The 23,920-nt window shown below is 42.0% G+C and overlaps 1 protein-coding gene across 1 annotated transcript in view; it reads right to left on the minus strand.

Moving 5' to 3' along the window:
* abca1b (ATP-binding cassette, sub-family A (ABC1), member 1B) overlaps window positions 1-23,920 on the minus strand; it is a 90,863-nt gene that overhangs the window by 8,455 nt on the left and 58,488 nt on the right. The window contains exons 31-45 of the mRNA XM_034182266.1: window positions 23,582-23,676; window positions 23,235-23,267; window positions 23,024-23,129; window positions 22,855-22,929; window positions 19,707-19,876; window positions 18,878-19,055; window positions 18,676-18,791; window positions 18,388-18,532; window positions 14,453-14,576; window positions 14,145-14,274; window positions 13,004-13,130; window positions 12,757-12,819; window positions 7,624-7,730; window positions 4,897-5,038; window positions 4,541-4,675 (exon numbers count right to left, since the gene is read on the minus strand). Coding sequence (XP_034038157.1) covers window positions 4,541-4,675; window positions 4,897-5,038; window positions 7,624-7,730; window positions 12,757-12,819; window positions 13,004-13,130; window positions 14,145-14,274; window positions 14,453-14,576; window positions 18,388-18,532; window positions 18,676-18,791; window positions 18,878-19,055; window positions 19,707-19,876; window positions 22,855-22,929; window positions 23,024-23,129; window positions 23,235-23,267; window positions 23,582-23,676 — 1,746 coding nt within the window. The remainder of the gene's footprint in view (window positions 1-4,540; window positions 4,676-4,896; window positions 5,039-7,623; window positions 7,731-12,756; window positions 12,820-13,003; window positions 13,131-14,144; window positions 14,275-14,452; window positions 14,577-18,387; window positions 18,533-18,675; window positions 18,792-18,877; window positions 19,056-19,706; window positions 19,877-22,854; window positions 22,930-23,023; window positions 23,130-23,234; window positions 23,268-23,581; window positions 23,677-23,920) is intronic.

Consider the following 23,920-nt stretch of genomic DNA (forward strand, 5'->3'; position numbering starts at 1 on the left):
TGCTGCCCTAAAAGAGGAGTGTTTGTCATATTCAACCCTCAGAATCAGCAATTCCTTCTCCAATTGTGGATTTGGGCCGCTGCTAATTTTGCTTTGAAGTACTTTCATTTTATTTTCCAACTGTAACCTAATTTCTTCATTTTTTTTGGATTTAGATCCTATATAGCTAATTACATGGCCTCTGAGGAATGCCTTAAATGCTTCCCATTTAGTACACGCTGATGTTTGCGTTGCATTGATTTGAAAAAAATCGTCAATGTGTTTTTCTAAATACTTTATCAAATCTTTATCCTGGAGCCATTTATGCTGAAATTGCCACCTTGGAGGGTCTCTTCTAAGTTTAGTATCCTTATAAACCAAGCGGCATGGAGCGTGATCTGAAATCACAATGTTATCGTAAGAACAATCTTGAATTTTGAATTGTAATATTGTAGATACTGGGAAATAGTCTATTCTTGAGTAAGTTTTAAATGTACCAGAGCAACAAGAATATGTTTTAGCATTCAAATTCCTTTCCCTCCATATATATATACCAGCTTAAGTTCTTTCATAAATCTAAGGATTATGATTCTACAGTTATTATGTGATTGATCTAAACCAGTTGACCGATCCAAATGTGGGGATAATGCAACGTTCCAATCTGCTCAATTATGTGAGAGCCCTGAAAGGTAGAAAGAGTAAGACTTGTTTTACTCTTTCAACATTTCAGGGCTAATCATCACTCAAAGGTTGGGGGGCCGTGTGGAATCACAGGATGGTGAGGGGTGTCTGGAGTCCCCAGGAGAGACTCCAACACATAAACGTGCTGGAGCTTCGCGCTGTGCGACTGGCTCTCAAGCATTTCCTCCCAGCCCTGAGAGGAAGACATGTTCTTGTCCGGTCGGACAACACGTCAACAGTCTATCACATAAACCATCAGGGGGGCACCAGGTCCAATCACTCATTGGCAGAAACTCGGAAGCTTCTCTTATGGGCGTTGCCTCGCCTTCAGAGTGTCAGAGCAGTTCATCTGCCCGGTGTACAGAACAGCGCAGCGGATTTACTCTCCAGACAGAAACCACCACCGGGAGAGTGTAGACTGAACCCGATTGTGGTCCAAATGATCTGGCAGAAATATGGTGCAGCGGAAGTGGACCTTTTCGCTTCAAGCACCTCGACACATTGCCCACGATGGTACTCCCTCATGGAACCAGACAGCCCGCTGGGGCAGGATGCATTGGCTCACCCGTGGCCGGATTGCCTCCTTTATGCCTTCCCTCCTCTCCCGCTGCTGATGTTGACACTGCACAGGATAAATCAGAGCAGCCACAGGGTGCTGCTGGTTGCTCCATTCTGGCCTGGGAGGATTTGGTTTCCCATGATTTACAAACTCCTCGAGGGAGAACCTTGGGCTCTCCCGGAGAGGAAGGATTTGTTGTCACAGCTACAGGGGAGGATTTGGCACCCTCACCCAGAACGCCTTCAACTGTATGTGTGGCCATTGAGGGGCCAGACTCCTTGTTAAGTTCTTGTGACCAGGCTGTTGTTCAGACTATCCTTAATTCACGTGCTGCTTCTACCAGGGCTTTGTATGACAACAGATGGAAGCTGTTTACGCGGTGGTGTGAGAAACAAAAGTTAGATCCGGAGTATTGCCCTGTGCCTATTCTCCTCACATATTTACAAGAACTGCTGGAGAAAGGACTTTCTGTCGCTACCTTGAAGGTTTATATTGCTGCAATCTCTGCCCGGCACGTCTACGTTGATGGCCGGTCAGTGGGTTCACACCTCTTAGTGTGTTGTTTTTTGAAAGGTGCTCTACGTTTGCGGCCTCCAAGGCTTGCACGCGTACCTTCATGGGACCTTCCTCTAGTCCTGGAAGGTTTAAGCTTATCCCCTTTCGAACCAGTTGAAAGTGCTGATCTTAAATGGGTGTCAGTGAAGACTGCCTTTCTACTTGCACTGTCTTTGGCTAAGCGGGTGGGAGAGCTCCATGCCCTCTCAGTCGCTGGGGACTGTTTGCGATGGAATTCTGACGGATCTGGGGTTACGCTGTGGCCTAATCCGTCCTTTTTACCCAAGAGAATTTCAACTTTTCATGTTAACCAGCCAGTTTCCTTGGCTGTGTATGTCCCGCATTCTGATCCAGGATTATCTGTTTCAGGTTCCCTGTGTACTGTCCGAATGTTGAAGCAGTACATTAGTGCGACTGCCGGAATCCGGAAAAACGGATGCCCTGTTTGTGTGTTACAGTGATCACAAAAGAGGCTGTGCTGTCTCAAAGCAGCGACTCTCGCATTGGGTCGTGGATGCCATTTTACAAGTATACAGGTCCAGAGGTCTTCAGCCTCCTAAGGTTACGTGCCATTCCACCAGAGGGGTGTCCACCTCCTGGGCTGCACTGAGAGGTGTCCCTTTGAGTGATATTTGTGCTGCTGCTACGTGAGCTTCGTCCTGTACCTTCGCCCGCTATTACAGACTGAATGTGGCCACTCCTCCTGCGGTGACTTCGGCGGTGTTGTCTGCCTCCACTCCCCACTGCTGATGCGAGGTGAGTGTGACTCTTCATGACCTTGTTGGTATTAAGTCATCCAGGTGCTAAAGCACCGCACTCTGGCGGTCAGGAGGAATGAAATAGAACGAGAGTTACAAATGTAACTACGGTTCTATGAATTCCGGATGACCGCCAGAGTTGCTTGTCACTCAGAGTCTTGCGAGTTCATTCTGAAAAGAAGCGAGCGCTGGGTGCGTCTGGTATATAAAGACAACCAGTGACGTCACCCAGGTCACATTCAATGGTGTGACTTTGTTGGTATATATTCTCGACCTCTGTGCTGCGCACATGTAGTTATCCAGGTGCTAAAGCACCGCCCTCTGGCGGTCATCCGGAATTCATAGAACCGTAGTTAAATTCGTAACTCTCGATTTACTCCCTGAGACATAAATACATTAAAACAATTTTCAGATTGCTTAATAACATGAGACAAATATTTATATGCACCACCAAAACGGATGATTGAACAAACATCCAACAAGAACAACATAAATTGCCCCATAAACACCCCTCACCCTTTCCCCATCTTAGAGGAACCCCACCCACCCTCATTTTATCTCCCGCTAATGCCAAGGACCAATCCACACCTATGAGGATAAGTCAAACCACTCCTACTAACTAAGTATTTTGCTTCTGCTGCTAATCTGCAATTAAGTTTCAACTCCTGTTCACAAAAGGCTCTCAGAATCATTTCATATCACAATTGCTTAAAATGAAAAATACGCGTACACTAAACTTATATAACATTGTATTGTAAACAGACATGCGTTACAAAATTACCAGGCTAAACATTATATATTCAGACATTTCAAGTCTGCATAGCCCATGTCCATTTATTAAATTGAACCTTAGTGATCTTCGTGATTCATAGCATTCTGGACTTTTTAACAAATACCTGAGCCTCTGCTGGTGTTTTAAATATCTGGGTTGTACCTTCGTAAGTCACTAAGAGCTTTGCAGGCTACGCTACTCCATGTCGAAGACCCAGCTTCCGCAGCTCCTCGCGCACTGGGTCAAACTTTTTCCTCTGCAGCTGGATCCCCATGGCCAAGTCCTAATAGAAGCGGACTTTCTGGTCTCCATAGGATATGTCCTTGTCCCGTGTAGCCCATAGGATCTCTTGTCTGTCTTTATAGTTGAGAAGCTTCATAATCATCACTCTCGGTCTTGACGCGTTGTCCTTCCTCTGTCCGATTCTGTGCGCTCTCTCCAAAACTACAGGTGCCCGCAGTCTTTCACCAAGCACTTCGGTTATCCACTTCTCCAAAAATCCACATGCGTCTGAACCTTCTGCCCCTTCCTTCAAATTGACCAATCTTAAGTTATTTAGGCGAGATCTCGACTCTAAATCCACAAGTTTGTCCTCCATCGTTTTGTTTTTAGCTAGAAGCGAGCACACTTTAGCTTGTAGGCTAATCACCTCATCCTCAGTGCTGGATATGCGTTCCTCTGCACGTGATACTCGGTCATCGCTATCCTTTAGCTCCCGTTTCATGTCTTGTAGTGTCACGGCCATATCATTGAGTTCTGTAGTAAAATTGGTTTTCATTGAAGTGAATTCTGTCTTCATCGTACAAAACTGCTTACATACTACTCAATGCGGCCAGTATCTGGTCAGCTTTGTCCAGAGGCTCTCTACCAGCGTCAAGTGTGGCCATGCTGCTAGTTTTGGGAGTTTCACTGCAAAGATTGTAGTCAGACAGCTTCGTTTGCTTTGGAGCCTCAGTCTTCCCTCCTGGTGTTTTGGTTGGTTTAGACATATCCCGAAAAAACGTTTGAGCAAAAATTGAGCGTGAACAGGGGTATAATCAACTCAAACTTTGTAAGTTGCAGAGGAGCGAGGTAAAGTGCGTCTTTCTACACGGCCGCCATTTCCGGAAGTCCACCTGTTGTCCCTTTGTGTGTGTTTGTGACACATCCACAGGTTAATCTTTGTGCTTCCACTGAACAGACCACTCGGGATTAGGTCGGTGTCCACACACTAAGGCAAGAGTGTTTGTGCATTACCAGAAACACGACGGGCGGAGCTCCGATCAGCGCAATGGCGGTGGAAAGTTTCCTCATGTTTCCTCCGCTGTAACTTCCTGCAGCCTTGTCCGCATACTTCACCAAACCAAGTTTCCTGATCCCCCACTCTGCCACCTGTCAATCACACATCAGTGTCATTGAGCTGCGTCCTTATTTAACGTTGAGCACAACCATAGCGGTTAGCCTGGCTAAAGACAAAAGAAACAGGTTAGCGATAATTGCTAAACCACTAAAGAAGTTTAGATTTAAAATTCATTTGAATCTTTGTTTTTTGATGCCTGTCACCTAGTGAGGTTTGACCTGCCCCTGCTAGAGGCTGAGTGTGATGGACTCACATCACAGACTTCTTTCTCAGGAACGCCGCGCAGGATGGCGTACAACTCCAGGTGCTCGCGGCCTGTCAGCAGCTCGTTAACAGCATCAAACTGAGGACAGTAACCCATGCTCTGATGAACCTCGTTGATCTCCCGAAGAATGCTACAACAAGCACGCGCGCACACACACGCACACACACACAATAAACGTCTTAAGACCATATACGCGCTTCTCCATACATGACACGTTACTGCGTATATGACGTATTGCTACGCATATGATGGGTTGCTGCGTGTATGACACGTCGCTGCACATATGACACAATGCTGCATATATGACATAGTGCTACATACATGATGCACGTATGTGCTGCGTTGTTGCACATATGATGCGTCGCTGCATGTATGACGCATTGCTGCATATATGAGGCATTGCTGCGTATGAGTCGTTGCGCGTGACTCGTTGCGTGCATGACTCGTTGCTATGTATATGACGCACCACTGCGTATATGACATGTTGCTGCGTGTATGATGCATTGCTGCATGTGAAGTGGTGCTGCATGTATGACGTACATATATAAATAGAAAATGGACTGCATTTATATAGCGCTTTTCCATCTGCATCAAACGCTCAAAGGACTTTACAATTATGCCTCACATTCACCCATTCAAACAAACACACTCAGACCCCGGTGTCAGGGTGCTGCCATACAAGGCGCCCACTAAACACTGGGGGCAACTTGGGGATTAAGGACCTTACCCAAGGGCCCTTAGTGATTTTCCAGTCAGGCTGGGTTTTGGACCAAGGATCCTCTGGTCGTATATGATACGTTGCTGTGTGTATGACAGGTTGCTGCGTGTATGGCACGTTGCTGCGTGTATGACGGGTCGATGAGTATAGGACGCGGTGCTGCGTGTATGACACGTTGCTGCATGTATGACGCATTGCTGCGTGTAAGTTAGTAAGTAAAGTCTATCTGTATAGCGCCTTTCAAGATAAAATCACAAAGTGCTTTACAGGAATTTAAGAACACAGAAATAAAAATACAGAAACTAAAAGCAGCAATCACATAAAACTAGTTAAAAGCGAGTCTGTACAAATAGGTCTTGAGCTTCTCATTAAACGTTCCAACAGAGTCCACGGAGCATAGGTGTAGTGGCAGTGCTTGTCACATACGGGTATAAGAGTTCACTGATGTAATGTGGCATGTGACTGTGCAGAGCTCTAAAAGTTATCACCAGTATTTTAAATTGCTGTCTGAACTGAATTAGGAGCCAATGCAAAGAGGACAGAATGAGTGTTACAAGAGACCACTTATAAGACTTTATAAGGAGTTTTGCAGCCACATTCTGGACTATCTGTAGGCGGTCCAGCAAAGACCTACTAAGTCTGGGGAGCAGTGAATTATAGTAATCAAGATGTGAAGAAATAAAGGAATGAATAATCTGTTCCAGCTCAGCTTGAGACACAATGTTTCTAAGGCAGGCAATGTTCCATAAATGAAAGAAACATGATTGCACAAGACGGGTAACGTGTGCATCAAATTTGAGAACCTGGTCAAATGTAACACACAATTTTCTGACTGCTGAGTGAACAAAAGAGGATAGAGAGCCAAAGTTCTTAATCACCGAGTCCTCAGGGGCACAAACAATGGTTTCAGTTTTTGCTGTATTAAGTGACAAATAGTTAGCAGCCATCCAGGTTTTTATGACATCAATACAGTTTTGAAGAACAGATACCCTAGAAACGTTCTGTGGAGAAAAGGAGATGTACAGTTGTATGTCTTCTGCATAACAATGATGTGATACATCATTAAGGGAACTTAAAATCTGTCCAAGTGGGAGCAAGTACAACGCAAATAAAATAGGTCCCAGAATGGAACCGTGGGGCACACCACAGGACAGAATGGCAGAAGAGGACGTATATGTAGCTGCAGCAAGTGAAACACTTCTATTAGAGAGAGGATAAAAAACAATCTAGGGCTGACCCAGAGATACCCGCCCATGTCCTTAATCTCTCAATTAAAACACTGTGATCAACATTGTCAAAAGCTGCAGACAGACCCAAAAGTACAAGTACCGAATATTCACCTGCATCTCTGCATATTAAAATAAAATTTTAACCTCTAAGAAGAGCTGTTTGAGTAGAATGCAAGTGACAGAACCCAGACTGAAATTTGTCAAGAATATTGTGTTCGGCTAAAACCTCATTAAGCTGTTTGGCCACTTGTTCCAAAATTTTGGAGATAAAAGGAAACTTTGAAATTGGTCTAAAAATCTGAGGAAGAGAAGGGTCAAGATTAGGCTTTTTTAAAAGAGAGTGAATAAGAACCTGTTTAAAATACTGAGAGACACAGACAGAAATCAATTATCTGTTAATTATTGATAAAACACATGGGCCAGTGGTGAGAATAACCTTACTGAATAATGAAATGGGGATGAGAATGAGTGGGCAGGAGGACGGTTTCATTCTTTCAACCGTGTATGACCCGTTGTTGTGTGTACAGCATACATATATGACCCATTGCTGCCTGTATGATGTACGTACAGGCAGTGTTGCTGCGTATATGACGGGTTTCTGTGTGTATACCATAGGTATATGACACATTGCTGCCTATATGACGTATGTATAGGACGTGTTGCTACATATATGACACGTTGCTGCATGTATGTCGCATTGCAGTGTATATGACACGCTGCGTATATGAAGAAACCGGGTTTACGTGATAATGTGAACTCAGACCTCACCTCTTCCCAGCCAGGAAGGCCTCTCCACTGGTCACCATCGTGTCTCCAGTCAGCATCTTGAAGGTCGTTGTCTTCCCGGCTCCGTTAACGCCAAGCAGCCCAAAACACTTAGCACACAGACAGGAAGTCAGAATCACAAATACAAGGTTCACCAAAACACCAGAGTCAAGATTTTACTCCATCTGATGTGTGCGTAGCATTATTTCTGTTGTTATGTCAGTTGTTTTCACTATTTTCATTGTTACGGTTGTATGTAAACATTTGGGCACTCCTGATGATTTTCATGATTTTCCTTTATAAATCATTGGTTGTTTGGATCAGCAATTTCATTTAAATATATCATATAGCAGACAAACACAGTGATATTTGAGAAGTGAAATGGAGTGTATAGGATTTACAGAAAGTGTGCAATAATTCTTTAAATTAGGCAGCTGCATAAATTTGGGCACCCCAACAGAAAAACAACATCAATATTTAGTAGATCCTCCTTTTGCAGAAATAACTGCCTCAAAAACACTTCCTATAGCTTCTAATCAATCAATCAATCAACTTTTTTCTTATATAGCGCCAAATCACAACAAACAGTTGCCCCAAGGCGCTCCACATTGCAAGGCAAGGCCATACAATAATTATGAAAAACCCAACGGTCAAAACGACCCCCTATGAGCAAGCACTTGGCCACAGTGGGAAGGAAAAACTCCCTTTTAACAGGAAGAAACCTCCAGCAGAACCAGGCTCAGGGAGGGGCAGTCTTCTGCTGAGACTGGTTGGGGCTGAGGGAAAGAACCAGGAAAAAGAGATCGATCACTAATGATTAAATGCAGAGTGATGCATACGGAGCAAAAAGAGAAAGAAACAGTGCATCATGGGAACCCCCCCACAGTCTACGTCTAAAGCAACATAACCAAGGGATGGTCCAGGGTCACCCGATCCAGCCCTAACTATAAGCCTTAACGAAAAGGAAAGTTTTAAGCCTAATCTTAAAAGTAGAGAGGGTATCTGTCTCCCTGATCTGAATTGGGAGCTGGTTCCACAGGAGAGGAGCCTGAAAGCTGAAGGCTCTGCCTCCCATTCTACTCTTACAAACCCTAGGAACTACAAGTAAGCCCGCAGTCTGAGAGCGAAGCGCTCTAATGGGGTAATATGGTACTACGAGGTCCCTAAGATAAGATGGGACCTGATTATTCAAAACCTTATAAGTAAGAAGAAGAATTTTAAATTCTATTCTAGCATTAACAGGAAGCCAATGAAGGGAGGCCAACACGGGTGAGATATGCTCTCTCCTGCTAGTCCCCGTCAGTACTCTAGCTGCAGCATTCTGAACCAACTGAAGGCTTTTTAGGGAACTTTTAGGACAACCTGATAATAATGAATTACAATAGTCCAGCCTAGAGGAAATAAATGCATGAATTAGTTTTTCAGCATCACTCTGAGACCTTTCTGATTTTAGAGATATTGCGTAAATGCAAAAAGGCAGTCCTACATATTTGTTTAATATGCGCTTTGAATGACATATCCTGAACAAAAATAACTCCAAGATTTCTCACAGTATTACTAGAGATCAGGGAAATGCCATCCAGAGTAACGATCTGGTTAGACACCATGCTTCTAAGATTTGTGGGGCCAAGTACAATAACTTCAGTTTTATCTGAGTTTAAAAGCAGGAAATTAGAGGTCATCCATGTCTTTATGTCTGTAAGACAATCCTGCAGTTTAGCTAATTGGTGTGTATCCTCTGGCTTCATGGATAGATAAAGCTGGGTATCATCTGCGTAACAATGAAAATTTAAGCAATACCGTCTAATAATACTGCCCAAGGGAAGCATGTATAAAGTGAATAAAATTGGTCCTAGCACAGAACCTTGTGGAACTCCATAATTAACTTTAGTCTGTGAAGAAGATTCCCCATTTACATGAACAAACTGTAATCTATTAGACAAATATGATTCAAACCACCGCAGCGCAATGCCTTTAATACCTATGACATGCTCTAATCTCTGTAATAAAATTTTATGGTCAACAGTATCAAAAGCAGCACTGAGGTCCAACAGAACAAGCACAGAGATAAGTCCACTGTCCGAAGCCATAAGAAGATCATTTGTAACCTTCACTAATGCTGTTTCTGTACTATGATGAATTCTAAAACCTGACTGAAACTCTTCAAATAGACCATTCCTCTGCAGGTGATCAGTTAGCTGTTTTACAACTACATTCTAATGAGAGTCTGGATACTGGTTGAAAGTATTTTGGATTATTCTTCTTTACAAAACATCTCAGGTTTGTTGGTTTCTGAGCATGGACAGTCCGCTTAAAATCACACCACAGATTTTCAATAATATTCAGGTCTGGGGACTGAGATGGCCATTCCAGAACATTGTACTTGTTCCGCTGCATGAATGCCTTAGTAGATTTTGAGCAGTGTTTAGGGTGGTTGTCTTGTTGAAAGACCCAGTCCCGGCGCAACTTCAACTTTGTCACTGATTCATGAACATTGTTCTCAAGAATCTGCTGATACTGACTGGAATCCATGTGACCCTCAACTTTAACAAGATTCCTAGTACCTGCACTGGCCACACAGCCACATAGCATGATGGAACCACCTCCAAATTTTACTGTAGGTAGCAAGTGTTTTTCTTGGAATGCTATGTTCTTTTTCAGCCATGCATACCGCCCCTTGTTATGTCCAAATAACTCAATTTTAGTTTCATCAGTTCACAGCACCATATTCCAAAATGAAGCTGGCTTGTCCAAATGGGCTTCAGCATACCTCAAGCGACTCTGTTTGTGGCGTGTAAGCAGAAAAGGCTTCCTCGGCATGTCTTTGTCCAAAGTGCGCTGTATAGTTGAACGATGCACAGAGACACTATCTGCAGCAAGATCATGTTGTAGGTCTTTGGAGCAGGTCTGTGGGTTGACTATGACTGTTCTCACCATCCTTCGCTTCAGCTTATCTGAGATTTTTCTTGGCCTGCCACTTCGGGCCTTAACTAGTACTGTGCCTGTGGTGTTTCATTTCCTTACTATGTTCCTCACAGAGGAAACTGACAGCTGAAATCTCTGAGATAACTTTTTGTATTCTTCACCTAAACTATGATGTTGAACAATCTTTGTTTTCAGTTCATTTGAGAGTTGTTTAGAGGCTCCCATGATGCCACTCATTAGAAGAGATGCAAAGAGGGGAAACATTTGCAAATGGCCACCTTAAATACCCTTTCTCATGATTGGATTCACCTGTATAAGGAGGTCAAGGGTCAATGAGCTTACCAAACCAATTTTGTGTTCCAATAATTAGTGCTAAATGTATTCAAATCAATAAAATGACAGGGGTGCCCAAATTTATGCACCTGCCCAATTTTGTTTAAATAATTATTACACACTTTCTGTAAATACTACAAACGTCATTTCATTTCTCAAATATCAGTGTGTTTGTCTGCTATATGATATATTTAACTGAAATTTCTGATCCAGAAAACCAATGATTTATAAAGGAAAATCATGAAAATTATCAGGGGTGCCTAAACGTTTGCATACAACTGTAACTGTAACTTCTGTTGTTATGTCTGTTATTTTCATTATGTCATTTGTTGTGTCTGTTCGTTTCTTTGTTATGTGTGTCTATTGTTATTTTCATTATTTTCATTGTTGTTTCTGTTGTTATGCCAGTTGTTGTCTGCTATATTCATTGTTCTTTCTGTTGTTGGGTGTTATTTTCATTATTTTCATTGTATTTTTGTTATGTCTGTTATTTTCATTGTTATTTCTATTGTTATGTCAGTTGTTATATGTGTTATTTCATTGTTATTTCTGTTGTTGTGTCTGTTATTTTCATTATTTCTTTTGCTATGTCAATTGTGTCTTATTTTCATTGTTATTTCTGCTATGTCTTATTTTCATTGTTATTTCTATTGTTATATCAATTGTTGTGTCTGTTATTTTCATTGTTATTTCTATTATGTCTGTTGCTATTTCTGATTTTCATTATTACGTTGTTAAGACGTAATAAAATCATCAGTGTTTATTTATTTATTACGTTGTTAAGACGTAATAAAATCATCAGTGTTTATTTATTTATTTGTCTGTCTGTTAGCAGGATTACGTCAAAACTACTACACAGATTTTGACAAAATTTTCACCACAGGTAGATATTACACCAAGGAAGAGTTCTTTTCAATTTTGATGACTTTGATTCTGATTAAATTTTGGAAGAGACTCAGATCCAGATCCAGATTCTGGATCAAGTTTCACTTTATATAGGCTTTGAAGGATTACTGTTAGCAGGATTACGTCAAAACTACTGCACAGATTTTGACAAAATTTTCAGCACAGATACATATCTGGCCATGGAAGAACCCATTAAATTTTGGAGGTGATCCGGATCTGGATCAAGATCGCATTTTATAGAGGCTTTGAAGGATTACTTTAAAACTACTCCATGGATTCTCACCAAATTATTACCACAGATACATATTAGGGCATGGAAGACTCCACTGCATTTTTGAGGTGATCTGAAACAGAGGACGTCAGAAATCTCTGATTGCTCTTGTTTATTTTTTGTTATGTCTGTTATTTTCATTGTTACATCCACCAAGGACGTGATAAAATCACCTGCATTTATTTATTTGTCTGTCTGTGTGTTAGCAGGATTACCCCAAAACTACTGCATGGATTTTGGCAAAATTTTCCCCACAGATACATATTAGGCCACGGAAGAACCCATTAAATTTTGGAGTTGATCTGGATCCGGAATCTGGATCAAGTTTCACTTTATATAGGCTTTGAAGGATTACTGATAGCAGGATTACATCAAAACTACTGCAAGGATTTTGATGAAATTTTCAACACGGATACATATTACGCCATGGAAGAATCCATAAAATTTTAGAGGTGATCCGGATCCAGATTCTGGATCAAGATTTCACTTTATATACACTTTGATGGATTATGTCAAAACTACTTCAAGGATTCTCACCAAATTTGCACCACAGATACACATTAGGGCATTGAAGATTCCACTGAATTTTGGAGGTGATCTAGATCCAGACGTCAGAAATCTCTGACTGCACTTGTTTATATTGTTATGTCTGTTGTTTTCACTGTTGATTCAGCTGTGGAGTGTTTTTATGACTCACTCACCTCTCCAGGAGGAATCCCAACACATAGCTGGTCCACCGCCGGCTTCTGGTTCCTCTTAAACACCTGCAGCGGGACAGTGGGACAGGAGTTGAACCACCAACCTGTGTGTGTGTGTGTGTGTGTGTGTGTGTGTGTGTGTGTGTGTGTGTGTGTGTGTGTGTGTGTGTGTGTGTGTGTGTGTGTGTGTGTGTGTGTGTGTTAAAGTTCTGCAGCAGTTCATTAGAGATAATCAGATGAAATGTTTGACCTTGGTGAGCTGGCGGAGCTCCAGGATGTCTCCGTGTCCGAGTCCATGCACGATCCTCTGCCGCTCTCTGGCCACGTCCTCGTCCTCCTCGCCGACTGGACCCAGTTTGGTCAGTTTACTGACCGGCCTACAGGAAAACAGACATGTGGAGGTCAAAGGTCAGCTTCAGGAATTTGTTAAGAGTCAACATACACCCGGGCGCTGCCAGTACAGGCCCGTCTGCGTTGGCAAACCCAACAGCTGGACATCTGCTGGTCAAAGGTGACTGAAGCTGGACTCTTCCTGGAAGGACCACACAGATGTTTGTCTTCAACAAATACAACATTCAGAGCGACACAGTCATTTTAGTCTGAAATCCTGCCAGGTAAAAAATAAATAAATTAATTAATAATAATATTAATAAAATGAAATATCAAGAGTGTGACTGCAGCCGAAGACATACAGTACGGTCCAAAAGTATTTGGACAGCCTCTGTCCTCTGCCACAATGGAATTTGAACAAAACAATCCAGATTTTCTTATAGTGTTGAAACCAACAAAATATCAGAAACCATTTAAGAATTAATTATTTTTTTTACACAGTCTATAAGACATTTTGAACAAACTAAATACAAAGATGACTGTTCACTTTGAGGATGAACACATGAACATTTTCCTGGACTTCATTTCCATCAATCATTAAGAAATACAAAGAGTACGGTAAATCTGTCTCAAAAACAAGGAGACGTGAGGGAAGCCACCAAGACACCCAGTTATAGGCTTCTGTGGCTGTGGTTGGAGAAACTGTCCAGTGCAACACCGTGTGTTCATCACCAGCTTCACAGCTTCATGGTGGATCAGAGAAGGATTTCAATAGAAGAAACCAGATCACAGCAGGTCCCCTTTGTGCCTTCAAAATGCAGCTGAAATTTCATGTCTTCTTTATGAGACATGATGAAGCTGGAAACACTGATGGACCAAGCAAAAATCTCTCCAGTCACAAGCCCGAAGCAGAGAACTCCTTCAGGGCTGTCATGGCTGTCTTAGTGGCTTCCCTCACTGATCCAGACTGAGTTTACTCCTTCAACGCTGACAGGGTTTTGTTGAGTCCAGCAGAGACAAGCAAATCAGCGGTTTGTCAAAGTAAGTATAGGCATGTTTACTTGGGCTTGATGCAGAAGCGGTACTGGATGAGGACGGTGATGATGAAGAAGACCACGCCCTCCACCGCCATGGCAAAGAGATTCTTTCCCACCATGTCCCATTCCAGAGGAGAGCGGAACCGGACCTCACCTGCCGGGTCACATCAGAGTCCTCACAAGAAACCGTTGTACCAAAGAGCTCAATAAAAGTCCAATCATTTATCGTCTTTTTCAGTCTTAGTCATTTGATAACATTTGGGTACATGTCATCAGTGTGTCATATTCTTATAAAATATAATACTGAATGAAATCATTCAAATCTGACTTACCGAATCTCTCCAGGGCGTCAGCCATCGCCTGGTTCTTCACCATGTCGATGAGCCCACGGCCCAGACAGAAGTGAGGAAAGATGAGCAGAATGTTCTTCAGGATGTCGTTGATTCCTCCAATTTCCTAAAACCACACATGTAGTCAGATCAGGGAGTACCACGCCGCCACACAAAAGAGCCACCCGGATCCTGGATGACAAGCACCCAGACAGACAGCCGGCCCATCCCCACCTCTCCAAAGTCTCACCACCACATGCTCTAGTTCATCCATTTGGTCCAGGCTAGGGACCGAAATCTTACCATGTTGCATTTTTACTTTGGTTCAGTTCAATTTGACACAGCAGGCGTTTGTGCCCCTCAGGTTGTGTCCAAGCAACAAGTTGGTTTCACCCAGCAGTTGTTCTTAAATTGACGCTGTACTACAAACAGGCAAAAACGGGTCACCCTCACTCACCCGTCAACCCACCCCCCACCCCCACCGGCTCAGGTGAGAGAAATAATCTATGCCCTTGGATTCATAATACTGTATTTTACGGAGTATTAAGTCGCATTGGTCCAAAAAAACAAAAAACAAAAAAAACAAAAAAACCTCTTTAAGAGAAGAACAATGTATATAGCTACAGTGGAGTAAAGTCGCATTTATCACTTCATACAAGAAGAAGTAAAATGGATTAATTTGCTGTGTTATTCATTTATAAGGCACACACATTTTAAAGGAGCAGAGCTAACAAGCTGCTTCTTTCAGCCACTGAACAGCCACTCATACGTGAGGTGAACATATGGCATCAGTTAATCCTTTTTAGTACATTTAGAAAATAAACTCAACATTAATTTTCTTCTTTTAGAAGAGCTGTCCTTGTACTTTCAAATAAGCAGTGTTGTATAAAGTACCGGAAAATCACACTTAAGTAAAAGTACAGATATCATTAAAAAAAATGACTTTGGTAGAAGTTCAAGTCACTGACTGAAATGCTTACTCAAGTAAAAGTCTTAAAGTATCTAGTATTTATTGTACTTAAGTATGACAAGTAATGTACAACTAAATGTACTCAAGTATTGAAAGTAAAAGTACAAGTAAATGTTAATTATCAAAAACGGACTGATTTTTTTTTTTATATTACAAAGTTTATCTAGGCTTGTAAATGACTGGTAGTATTAGTCAAAATACTGAAAATTGTGCACATCACACAAAAACAAGGTTTCAAAACCTAAACGAGAGTAGGCTACTCACTAGGTGCTCACAGGAAACAGTTATTTATTATTTATTTATTTTCATTGTTACATGGTTTTATCTTTTCTGTTGTGTTTTGTTTCATTAGGTTCTTTTTGTCTCTTTCTCTAAAATTGTATTGTAACATTATTAGTCTATTATTGACTATTATTGTCTATTATGTAGACTATTATTGTTGCTATTAATATATGAATAAAAAATGTAAAAATTACAATTTGACTCTTTTACAACAACGGACACTGAGCCATTAATTATACAGAAAACAAATCAACACAAACGTGCTGATGCGAACAGCTTAATGCTAACTTTAACACTGAAACGCCATAGACATGCTAACGCATTAGCATCGGTCCCGTTTTTAAATTATAAAATACATCTATCAACTGTTTCAGAAGACCATAACAGGTCAGTTTAACATAAAAAATATTAAATATTACTCAGACATATGCTCTTCAGGGTTTTAGCAGGAAAAAATTAGGATAAAGCGAAATAAACAATGAATCCATGAATTGTAGATCAAAGCACTGCTTCGATCTACGAATCACTGCTTTGATTGGTTCAAGGTTCAAAGCAAAGCCGCACAGCAGAAAAGTTGATTACAGACCCGCTGCAGGTGTGTAATCAATGTAGAGAAATTCTCATTTTCCTGACAAATAGCCCCCAAGTGCGCAACTGCAAAAAAGCCTACCAGACATGCCTCATGACAAATCGGCCTGACTTCGTTGCAGTCACTAGTAATCAGTGGTGTCTGTGGGTGAAAACATGACTTTTTTCGTGTGTGTGAGTTTTTTTTGTTTGTTTGTTTTTTAATGAGTAATGGCATGGCGCATAGAAAATGTATCGGAGTAGAAGTATGCAATTAAGGTCGGAAATTTAGTGAAGTAAAAGTGAAAGTAAGCTGAATTTAAAAAAACTCAAGTAAAGTACGAAGTCTCCCAAAACGTACTTAAGTACAGTAGTGAAGTATTTTTACTTCGTTACTATACAACACTGCAAATAAGTCAAAATAAGGCTTCTTCCACATAGAGGGAAAAAAGTCCATCTTCATTCAAAAGTGTAGTCTTCCAGTATAAAACACATTATGGTATTTATTCAGAACAAAGAACTTTTTTTCTGATCTTATTCTGGTGGTTCTGATTCCCTTCTTGAAGAAAAACATCTTGGGACAGATTTGTCGACACATCGTAACTTTGAGTAAAGAGAAAATAAACTTTGGGTGAGAATCGAGGCTCTGCTCACGGTGTGGCTGGGGGGAGCAATGAGTCGCCCCGTCACCCTCCCCCTCTCCCGCTGGCAGAAGGTACAGACCAGCGGGTGATTTCTCCTTCTGATCACAAAATGGGGTCACGTAGCTGAGAAGATCCATGAAAACAGCCCCGTGACCATCCAGAGGACAGACTGTTTTATTTGAGTCTCTGCAGCCAACTGTATGGGACTTTTCCTTTTCCTCATTTAAAAATTAATGTTGGATTATCACATGGACTTTTTACAGACTTTTTGAGCTCAGCACTGATCTCTGTTGGATTCTACGTGGAACATTTCCCAAAGTGACAGAGTGGTCCAACACAAACTTAAAATGAGTTCAGTTTCAAATCAGCTCACTGCACATTTGTCCGTTTCCTGTTCATGCTGTTTTACTCAGCTGTGGCCGTAACAACACGCACACACAGACATGAATGTCTTCTCCTGTGCGTTTTTACGGCTCAGTTCTTTTTGTCATTAGACACTCTTTGCTATTTGATAAAGACATTTATTAATCTATATGTGCTTGAAGTGAGCATGACCGCTAATTGTATTTTACCTGGAGCCAACGTGAGGAAAAGCTCAAAATAGTGACGCCACGACAACAACACTTTAAATGTGACCCGACTCGGTTTTAAACATGAGCTGAATGTAATCAAGCCTAGAAGTTTCCACTTCTCTCATTTTTTTTAAAAGGAAAAGGCAGTTTAATGGCATGTTTCTCATTTCAAGTGTAAAGAAAATTTGTGGTTGTGAATCATGATTTTTTTTCTGTGTACAAGTCACATTGGACTATAAGTAGCAGGACCTCTCAAACTCGTAAAAAAAAAGTGATTTATACTCTGGAAAAAACACTATGTGCCTTCAGATTCATAATCTGTGTACACAGACTATCAAAGTGAAAGGTTGGGTTTAGAATGAAATACACAATAAATCCTGTGTTACACAATGACAGTTCAACGCACAACACAACGCAAAAAATAACGTTACATCTACCCTTAAATCTCAATACATTTCACTTACTCGGTAAACACAGCAGCGTGTGCTCTGTGAATAACTGGGCACAGAAACTGTGACAAACAGCTGTCACAGATTGTCAATCAGTTCGTTTCGTTTTTGTTCTCAGTCACTCTGTAGCACTCTGCGTTCTTTCTTTAATCATATATGGAACATGCTTAATTCACATCGGGTTTGATTATTTGGTTCAATGTGGTCCAGAGTGGTTCTGGAAACAGACTGAGAGCTCCTCCTCTCCCGGGTCCCTCTGCGGTTGTTTTGATCCACACTCAAGTGTGTTTCTTGGTGGAAAAGAACCCAGAGTCCATTTCTAACAAATAGGGTGGATCTGAAGTATGACGACCGTCGGTCGGGTTTAGTTTACTGCCATGACATTAGCTTTGTGGTTTCCTTTAGCAGCGGGCTTTAGCCTAGACGCTGGGATAAGCGTAAGATGTTAACTTACGTTGTTTCCAAACAGCTCTATGACGAAAGTGGAGATGCTTCCGTTGATGCCGATAAGGATGTTGACGCTGGTGAGGACGACGTACGCCGTACTGGGGATCTTGAAGAAGAAGGAAGCCGGATACATGAGCGGCGTGATGGACCAGCTGAAAGCAGACGTGTCAGTCAGAAAACCGGCTGCGCGTGCATCTCACTCCGATTTAACTGCTTCACATCCATCAAGACATTATCTGTTTTTTAAGATGTTTTAGTGGTGAATGATGTCACAGTGTGATGTGGTGAGTCTGACCCGTAGAGCAGCAGCAGCAAGGCCAGAACTGGCAGGTTGCTGGACGACACGTAGGCTTTTTGTTGGAAGCACACAAAGATCAGGATGACCAGTATCGCCGGGACGATGTAGTTACACTTCAGACAAACACAGAGCACAACATGTGGATGCCAAACACACAGATACACACAGGCAGTGCGGGGTTTTGGGTTTATTGTCTCACCATGTCCCACATAAAGTTGGCGCACCAGTAGAGCAGCGGCTGCACGCCACTGATGAAGTGCATGTGTTTGGCTTTGCTGACCCGCTCCTGGATCAGGAAGACCACAAAGCTCGCCGGGACAAAGGACATGGCAAAGATGACGCAGATGGAGACCAACACATCAACAGAGGTTGTTACCCTGGAAACCCAGAGAGGGAATTTAAGATATGAGACCCCAGGAGGTTACTGCGCTGAGCCTTAAACTTGTTTGAATAAAAGGAAAAAGTTACATCGAGGGTCAGAATGAAATTTGGGTTTTATTCACACCATGCTGCATGTCGCCCCCTATAGGCCACCTGTCTATTTTCCCCACAGCACAGTCAGTGGGCTACACGTCCCCATGTGAGGGGAGCCACTCAGTCATAGCGAGATCAGTTTGAGTGAGATAACGTCAGTTCTAATAACCTGATCATAAAAAATTTGGATCTGGATTATACACAGTGACCCCAGGTAGTCTGTTGTTTGGCAACAAAAGGTCAAAGTTCAAAATGATTGCACTGTATTTTATCTTAATGTTCAGCCAGAGAGCGGCGGGTTAATGCAGAAACACTTTAGGAAGAGTTTATCCTCTCGGAGGGCAGGACTGGATCAGATGAATAAACCAGCCGGTTTTGTACATTGTTTACTTCACTTAACTCGAATGCTAGCAGAGTTAACACGATGGCCTGTGATCCATCGATAACCTAACCAAACTTTATGTCCAAAAGACAAACTTGGAACTGGAACCGTGAGAGTGAACAGGTCAGAGAAGCGGGCAGGCGACATTGAGCAAGAGGCCTACTGTACTCACAGCGCCACCTGGGACAGCTGCTCCTTGGTCAGATTGAGCGGGTGGTTGAAGGCGCTGATTCCATACTTTGCGGGGTCTTCACCTCGGGGAAGGTTGGCTCGCAGGATGCCGTTATTCATAACGTTGATGAAGGCACCGATGCTGTGCCAGCCCTTGTTGTTGAACCAGATCTGAGAGAGACGGCGTTCAGGACAGACTCTGAGTCAGGGTCAACGTGTTCTCCAGCAAAGAAAAGACTTAAAATGTCATTTCAAGACTAAAATCTGTCCAGCAAGTTCGCTTTCTGCACGGTCACTGCCTGAGAACAACCCGGAACCAGGTGAAACATCTGGAAGAGAACTTTCTCAAAAAAAAATGAACCAGCTGTGAGAATATCAATGCTGATACTGATATCAGTACCAATACTGATCAATCATAAGTGATCAATGTGTGGAACTGAGTTACAGCTGCAGGGTGAGAGAAAGATGATTTGACTTTCAGCTGCGTGAAGCTTCTCTGAGTTACAGTACACTGAGTGGAAGGTTAAGTTCACGCCGACATGCAACCAGAGCGTGTTTAAGGAGAAAAAGCAGTTTGAACTCAAAGTATCGATCGAGTTTTAAGGTCCTTTCACATCGGATGCTTTGTAAGCTTCAGGCAACGCCTACCAATGCTTTAACGCTTCAATGCGTGACGTCAGACACTTCACTTCTGAAGCGGCAAGGAGGGCGGAGATTGCTACGTCACACTCTGGCTGTTTCTACAACCCGAAAAAAGTTGATCAATCGCCATCTTTGAATCTGCATCGGCTGAACCACAAAAAAGCTTTTAAAAACATCAGTAGAACGATTCTCCCATCACCCTGCTGGGAGAAGCTTTTTTTCAACTACTTTTCGGAGTGATGCCAACCAAGGGAGGACTGACAACTTGGTGGGATATCGATCGAACCGCGACAGTGGGACGACCCACACGGAGAAGCCGGGGTTCAGACATCATCCCCAGGCAGAGCGAGACAGACAGCCGGGGTGATGGAACAGACCCACTCAGTCCGAAATTTCCCACTTTTTGGATATATACGAACTCCCAGCTTGACCAACAGATCTTAGTTCTGCAGCTTTATCGAGGTGAGAATAATATAAAAATAAAACGTGACGGTTACTGCACTGCTGTGAAGGTTTAATGATCAGCTAACGTTAGCTTAGCCTTTTAGCACAGTTGATCTGAGTGAACGCTTTAATTTGTAAATGGTTCAGTCTTTTTTTTTATTTTTACCAAATAAAGCTACAGCTTTTTTCGGAGACCAGCATGGTGGCTTAGTGGTTAGCACTGTTGCCTCACAGCGAAAAGGTCATGGGTTCAATTCCGCCTGTGGCCTTTCTGTGTGGAGTTTGCATGTTCTCCCTGTGTTTGCGTGGGTTTCCTCCGGGTGCACCGGTTTCCTCCCACATCCAAAGACATGCGGGTTAGGTGGACTGGAATCTTTAAATTGTTCGTAGGTGTGCGAGTGGGTGTGAATGTGTTTGTTTGTCTGTTTGTGGCCCTGTGACAGACTGGCATCCTGTCCAGGGTGAATACCGCCTCGCGCTCTATGACCCCCACGACCCTTAATTGGACTAAGCGGTTGAAGATGTGTGTGTGTATATATATATATATAAACTGTTTAGTGTTTCTTTAGATTTTAAGAAATATTTTTTATTTGTCCCAATCAGAAACATTTGCTGTGCAGACAACCTAAATACAGATACAGTTCAAAAACTTCCACTGATGAGCTGAACACCATGAAGTCCAGTCGGAAGAAAACAGCTCTGCTCTTCAAAATAGGAGAAAAGTGTCTTCAACAACACCACCAGAGGTCAAAGCTGCAGAAGAGACCTTCATCTGGTCCCAAGAATCCAGCATAACATCACCTGTTTCTAAATAAAAGGCTCTTTAAACAGCAACTATTTTATTTTATTTTTTTTAAATCTATTTCATTTTATATTTTAATAAATGAATAGATCATTAAAAATGTCCACGAAATCAAAGTTAAGTCAAAAGACATTTGCATAAGTAGAAGCATCTCCACTTATTGTGCACAATTTTAAAGTATTCACAATCACTAGTCAAATTCATATTTTAGAAATGACTCTGTCCTGATCACAACATTAAAGGCAATTACATATTTTGACATAATTACAAGCTGAAATGACTCAAGTAAAAAAATATTTCATCATGAGGTTTATGTCACAGAAATCCTACTCATAAACTGTTCTGTTCAAAAGATGGAAAAATGATCAGCAGATAACACCAAGCAAGACAACTACTGCATGTCCACTGCGGGCCACAGTAGTCATAATTATGAGATCAGGAAAGGTGCCAGATTGACCACTGCTTCGCTCAGAACCACATACTGCACATCCATGAGGAAAATGTCCGGGGGTGTCCCCCCCCTTGTCACCGATTATGATTATGACAGAGGGTCTCACCCCCAGCCGGGCGCACATCAGTCTGGGGTCCCCGTGCACCTCCCTGGAGGAATTTTATTCATCAAGGAACACCTTAGGGGAAAATCCACACTTTGTGTCCGCTCAAAGCGCAGCATCGGCGCTAACAAAGCGTGGTTACTAAGGGACAGGGAGCAGTGGAATTGCATAAAGATGTTTTCTATGTGGATGTGCAGTATGAGGTTCTGAGCAAAGCAGAGGTCAATCTGGCACCTTTCCCGAGCTCATAATTATGAGATCTTTTCTCATAGGTGTCTAATTTTTTTTAATCCAGTGAATGCAGTGCTCTTCCATAAGTAGTCAACACAAACATATATAATTTTCGTGATACATTTCAGTCTTATCAAGATCATTTCATGAACCAATCAAATCATTCACAATTGTTTTAGTAAAAATCAGATAAAGCAAACTGTGTTTATCAATATTATTATGAATCATCTATATTGGAAATTTGTACAAATTGTAATCAAGGTAGCCTGCAATTTTGTGTGTGTGTGGTTGGCAGGTGACTGATAGGCTCGTTCGTCCAGGGCGGGACCAACTGACTTTGAGGGCGGGCAAGGCACCCTAAGGCCGCCCATGACACTGGGACTGACAATAATCAAAGATAAAAACAGACAGAGAATATTTTTCTTTTTATATGTACATCTGACTCTCAGTGTCGCCTCAAAAATAGAATGTCTCACCTTCACGTTGTTCTTGGTGTCCAGACCATTAATGAAGCTCGACAGACTGTCCAGAAATCTGTCTGCAGCGGCCCCCTGCAGGCAATAGTTGGCAGCAACAGCCCACTTTAGGTCAAAGTTCATATTTGTACAGATTAGATTTAAACTCAAAGTGGAATATTGATCCAACCTTCTCCAAATCAAAAATCTTCCTGACGCGTTCAATGGCATCATCGATCTCATTGGCTGGTGGGAGGACCTGAGTGCTCCTGGCGCCCAATGAGAAACCACCGTATCTGCAACAAGAACCAAACAAAGATCTGAACAATTTGAGAAGAACCAAAATTATAAAACTAAAGAAATAGAAACAGAAACAGTTCAGATGAATGGATGAGTCTCACCTGAATTCATTCACCCAAACTTTGTTCTTCAAACTGTGAAAACATTCAAACAAAAATCAGCACAAACAAAATAAAAGTAATTATATGGTTATTACACCTTAATGTAATTACACGGGTTCACCAAAAATAAATAAATAAAACACTCATTCACAGAAAGACTGGAAACTTCCAGCACCTGACTTGAACTCTGATCTGACGTTTCTGAACTTTGTGGTCATTTATCTTTAATAACATGATTTAGTTTAAGTCAAAGTTTATCTCAGCAACTCAGGACTTTGTTGGTCTAACTGTGGGTTAAACACAATGTGGACCTGAAGACGGTTTCTGTGGATTTACTGATAAATCACCTCTTGCCGATGATCTGTGCGTAGGTTTTCACTAGGTAGTCGGAGATGTTTCGTCCTGTCAGGTTCTGCAGAGTGTCTGTGGCGCTGAGCTTCATCTGAGAAAACAACAGTAACATCAAATTACATAAAATCCCACAAACCCGATGTCAATAATCCCACAAACCTCACATCAATAATCCCAGCAACCTCACATCAATAATCATACATACAAACACACGCCAATAATCCCAGCAACCCCACGTCAATAATCATACAACCGCACATTAATAATCCCAGCAACCCCACGTCAATAATCATACAACCCCACATCAATTATCATACAAACCACGTCAATAATAC

This window comes from Thalassophryne amazonica, chromosome 11, assembly GCF_902500255.1.
Source record: "Thalassophryne amazonica chromosome 11, fThaAma1.1, whole genome shotgun sequence".
In the NCBI taxonomy this organism is placed as follows: domain Eukaryota; kingdom Metazoa; phylum Chordata; class Actinopteri; order Batrachoidiformes; family Batrachoididae; genus Thalassophryne; species Thalassophryne amazonica.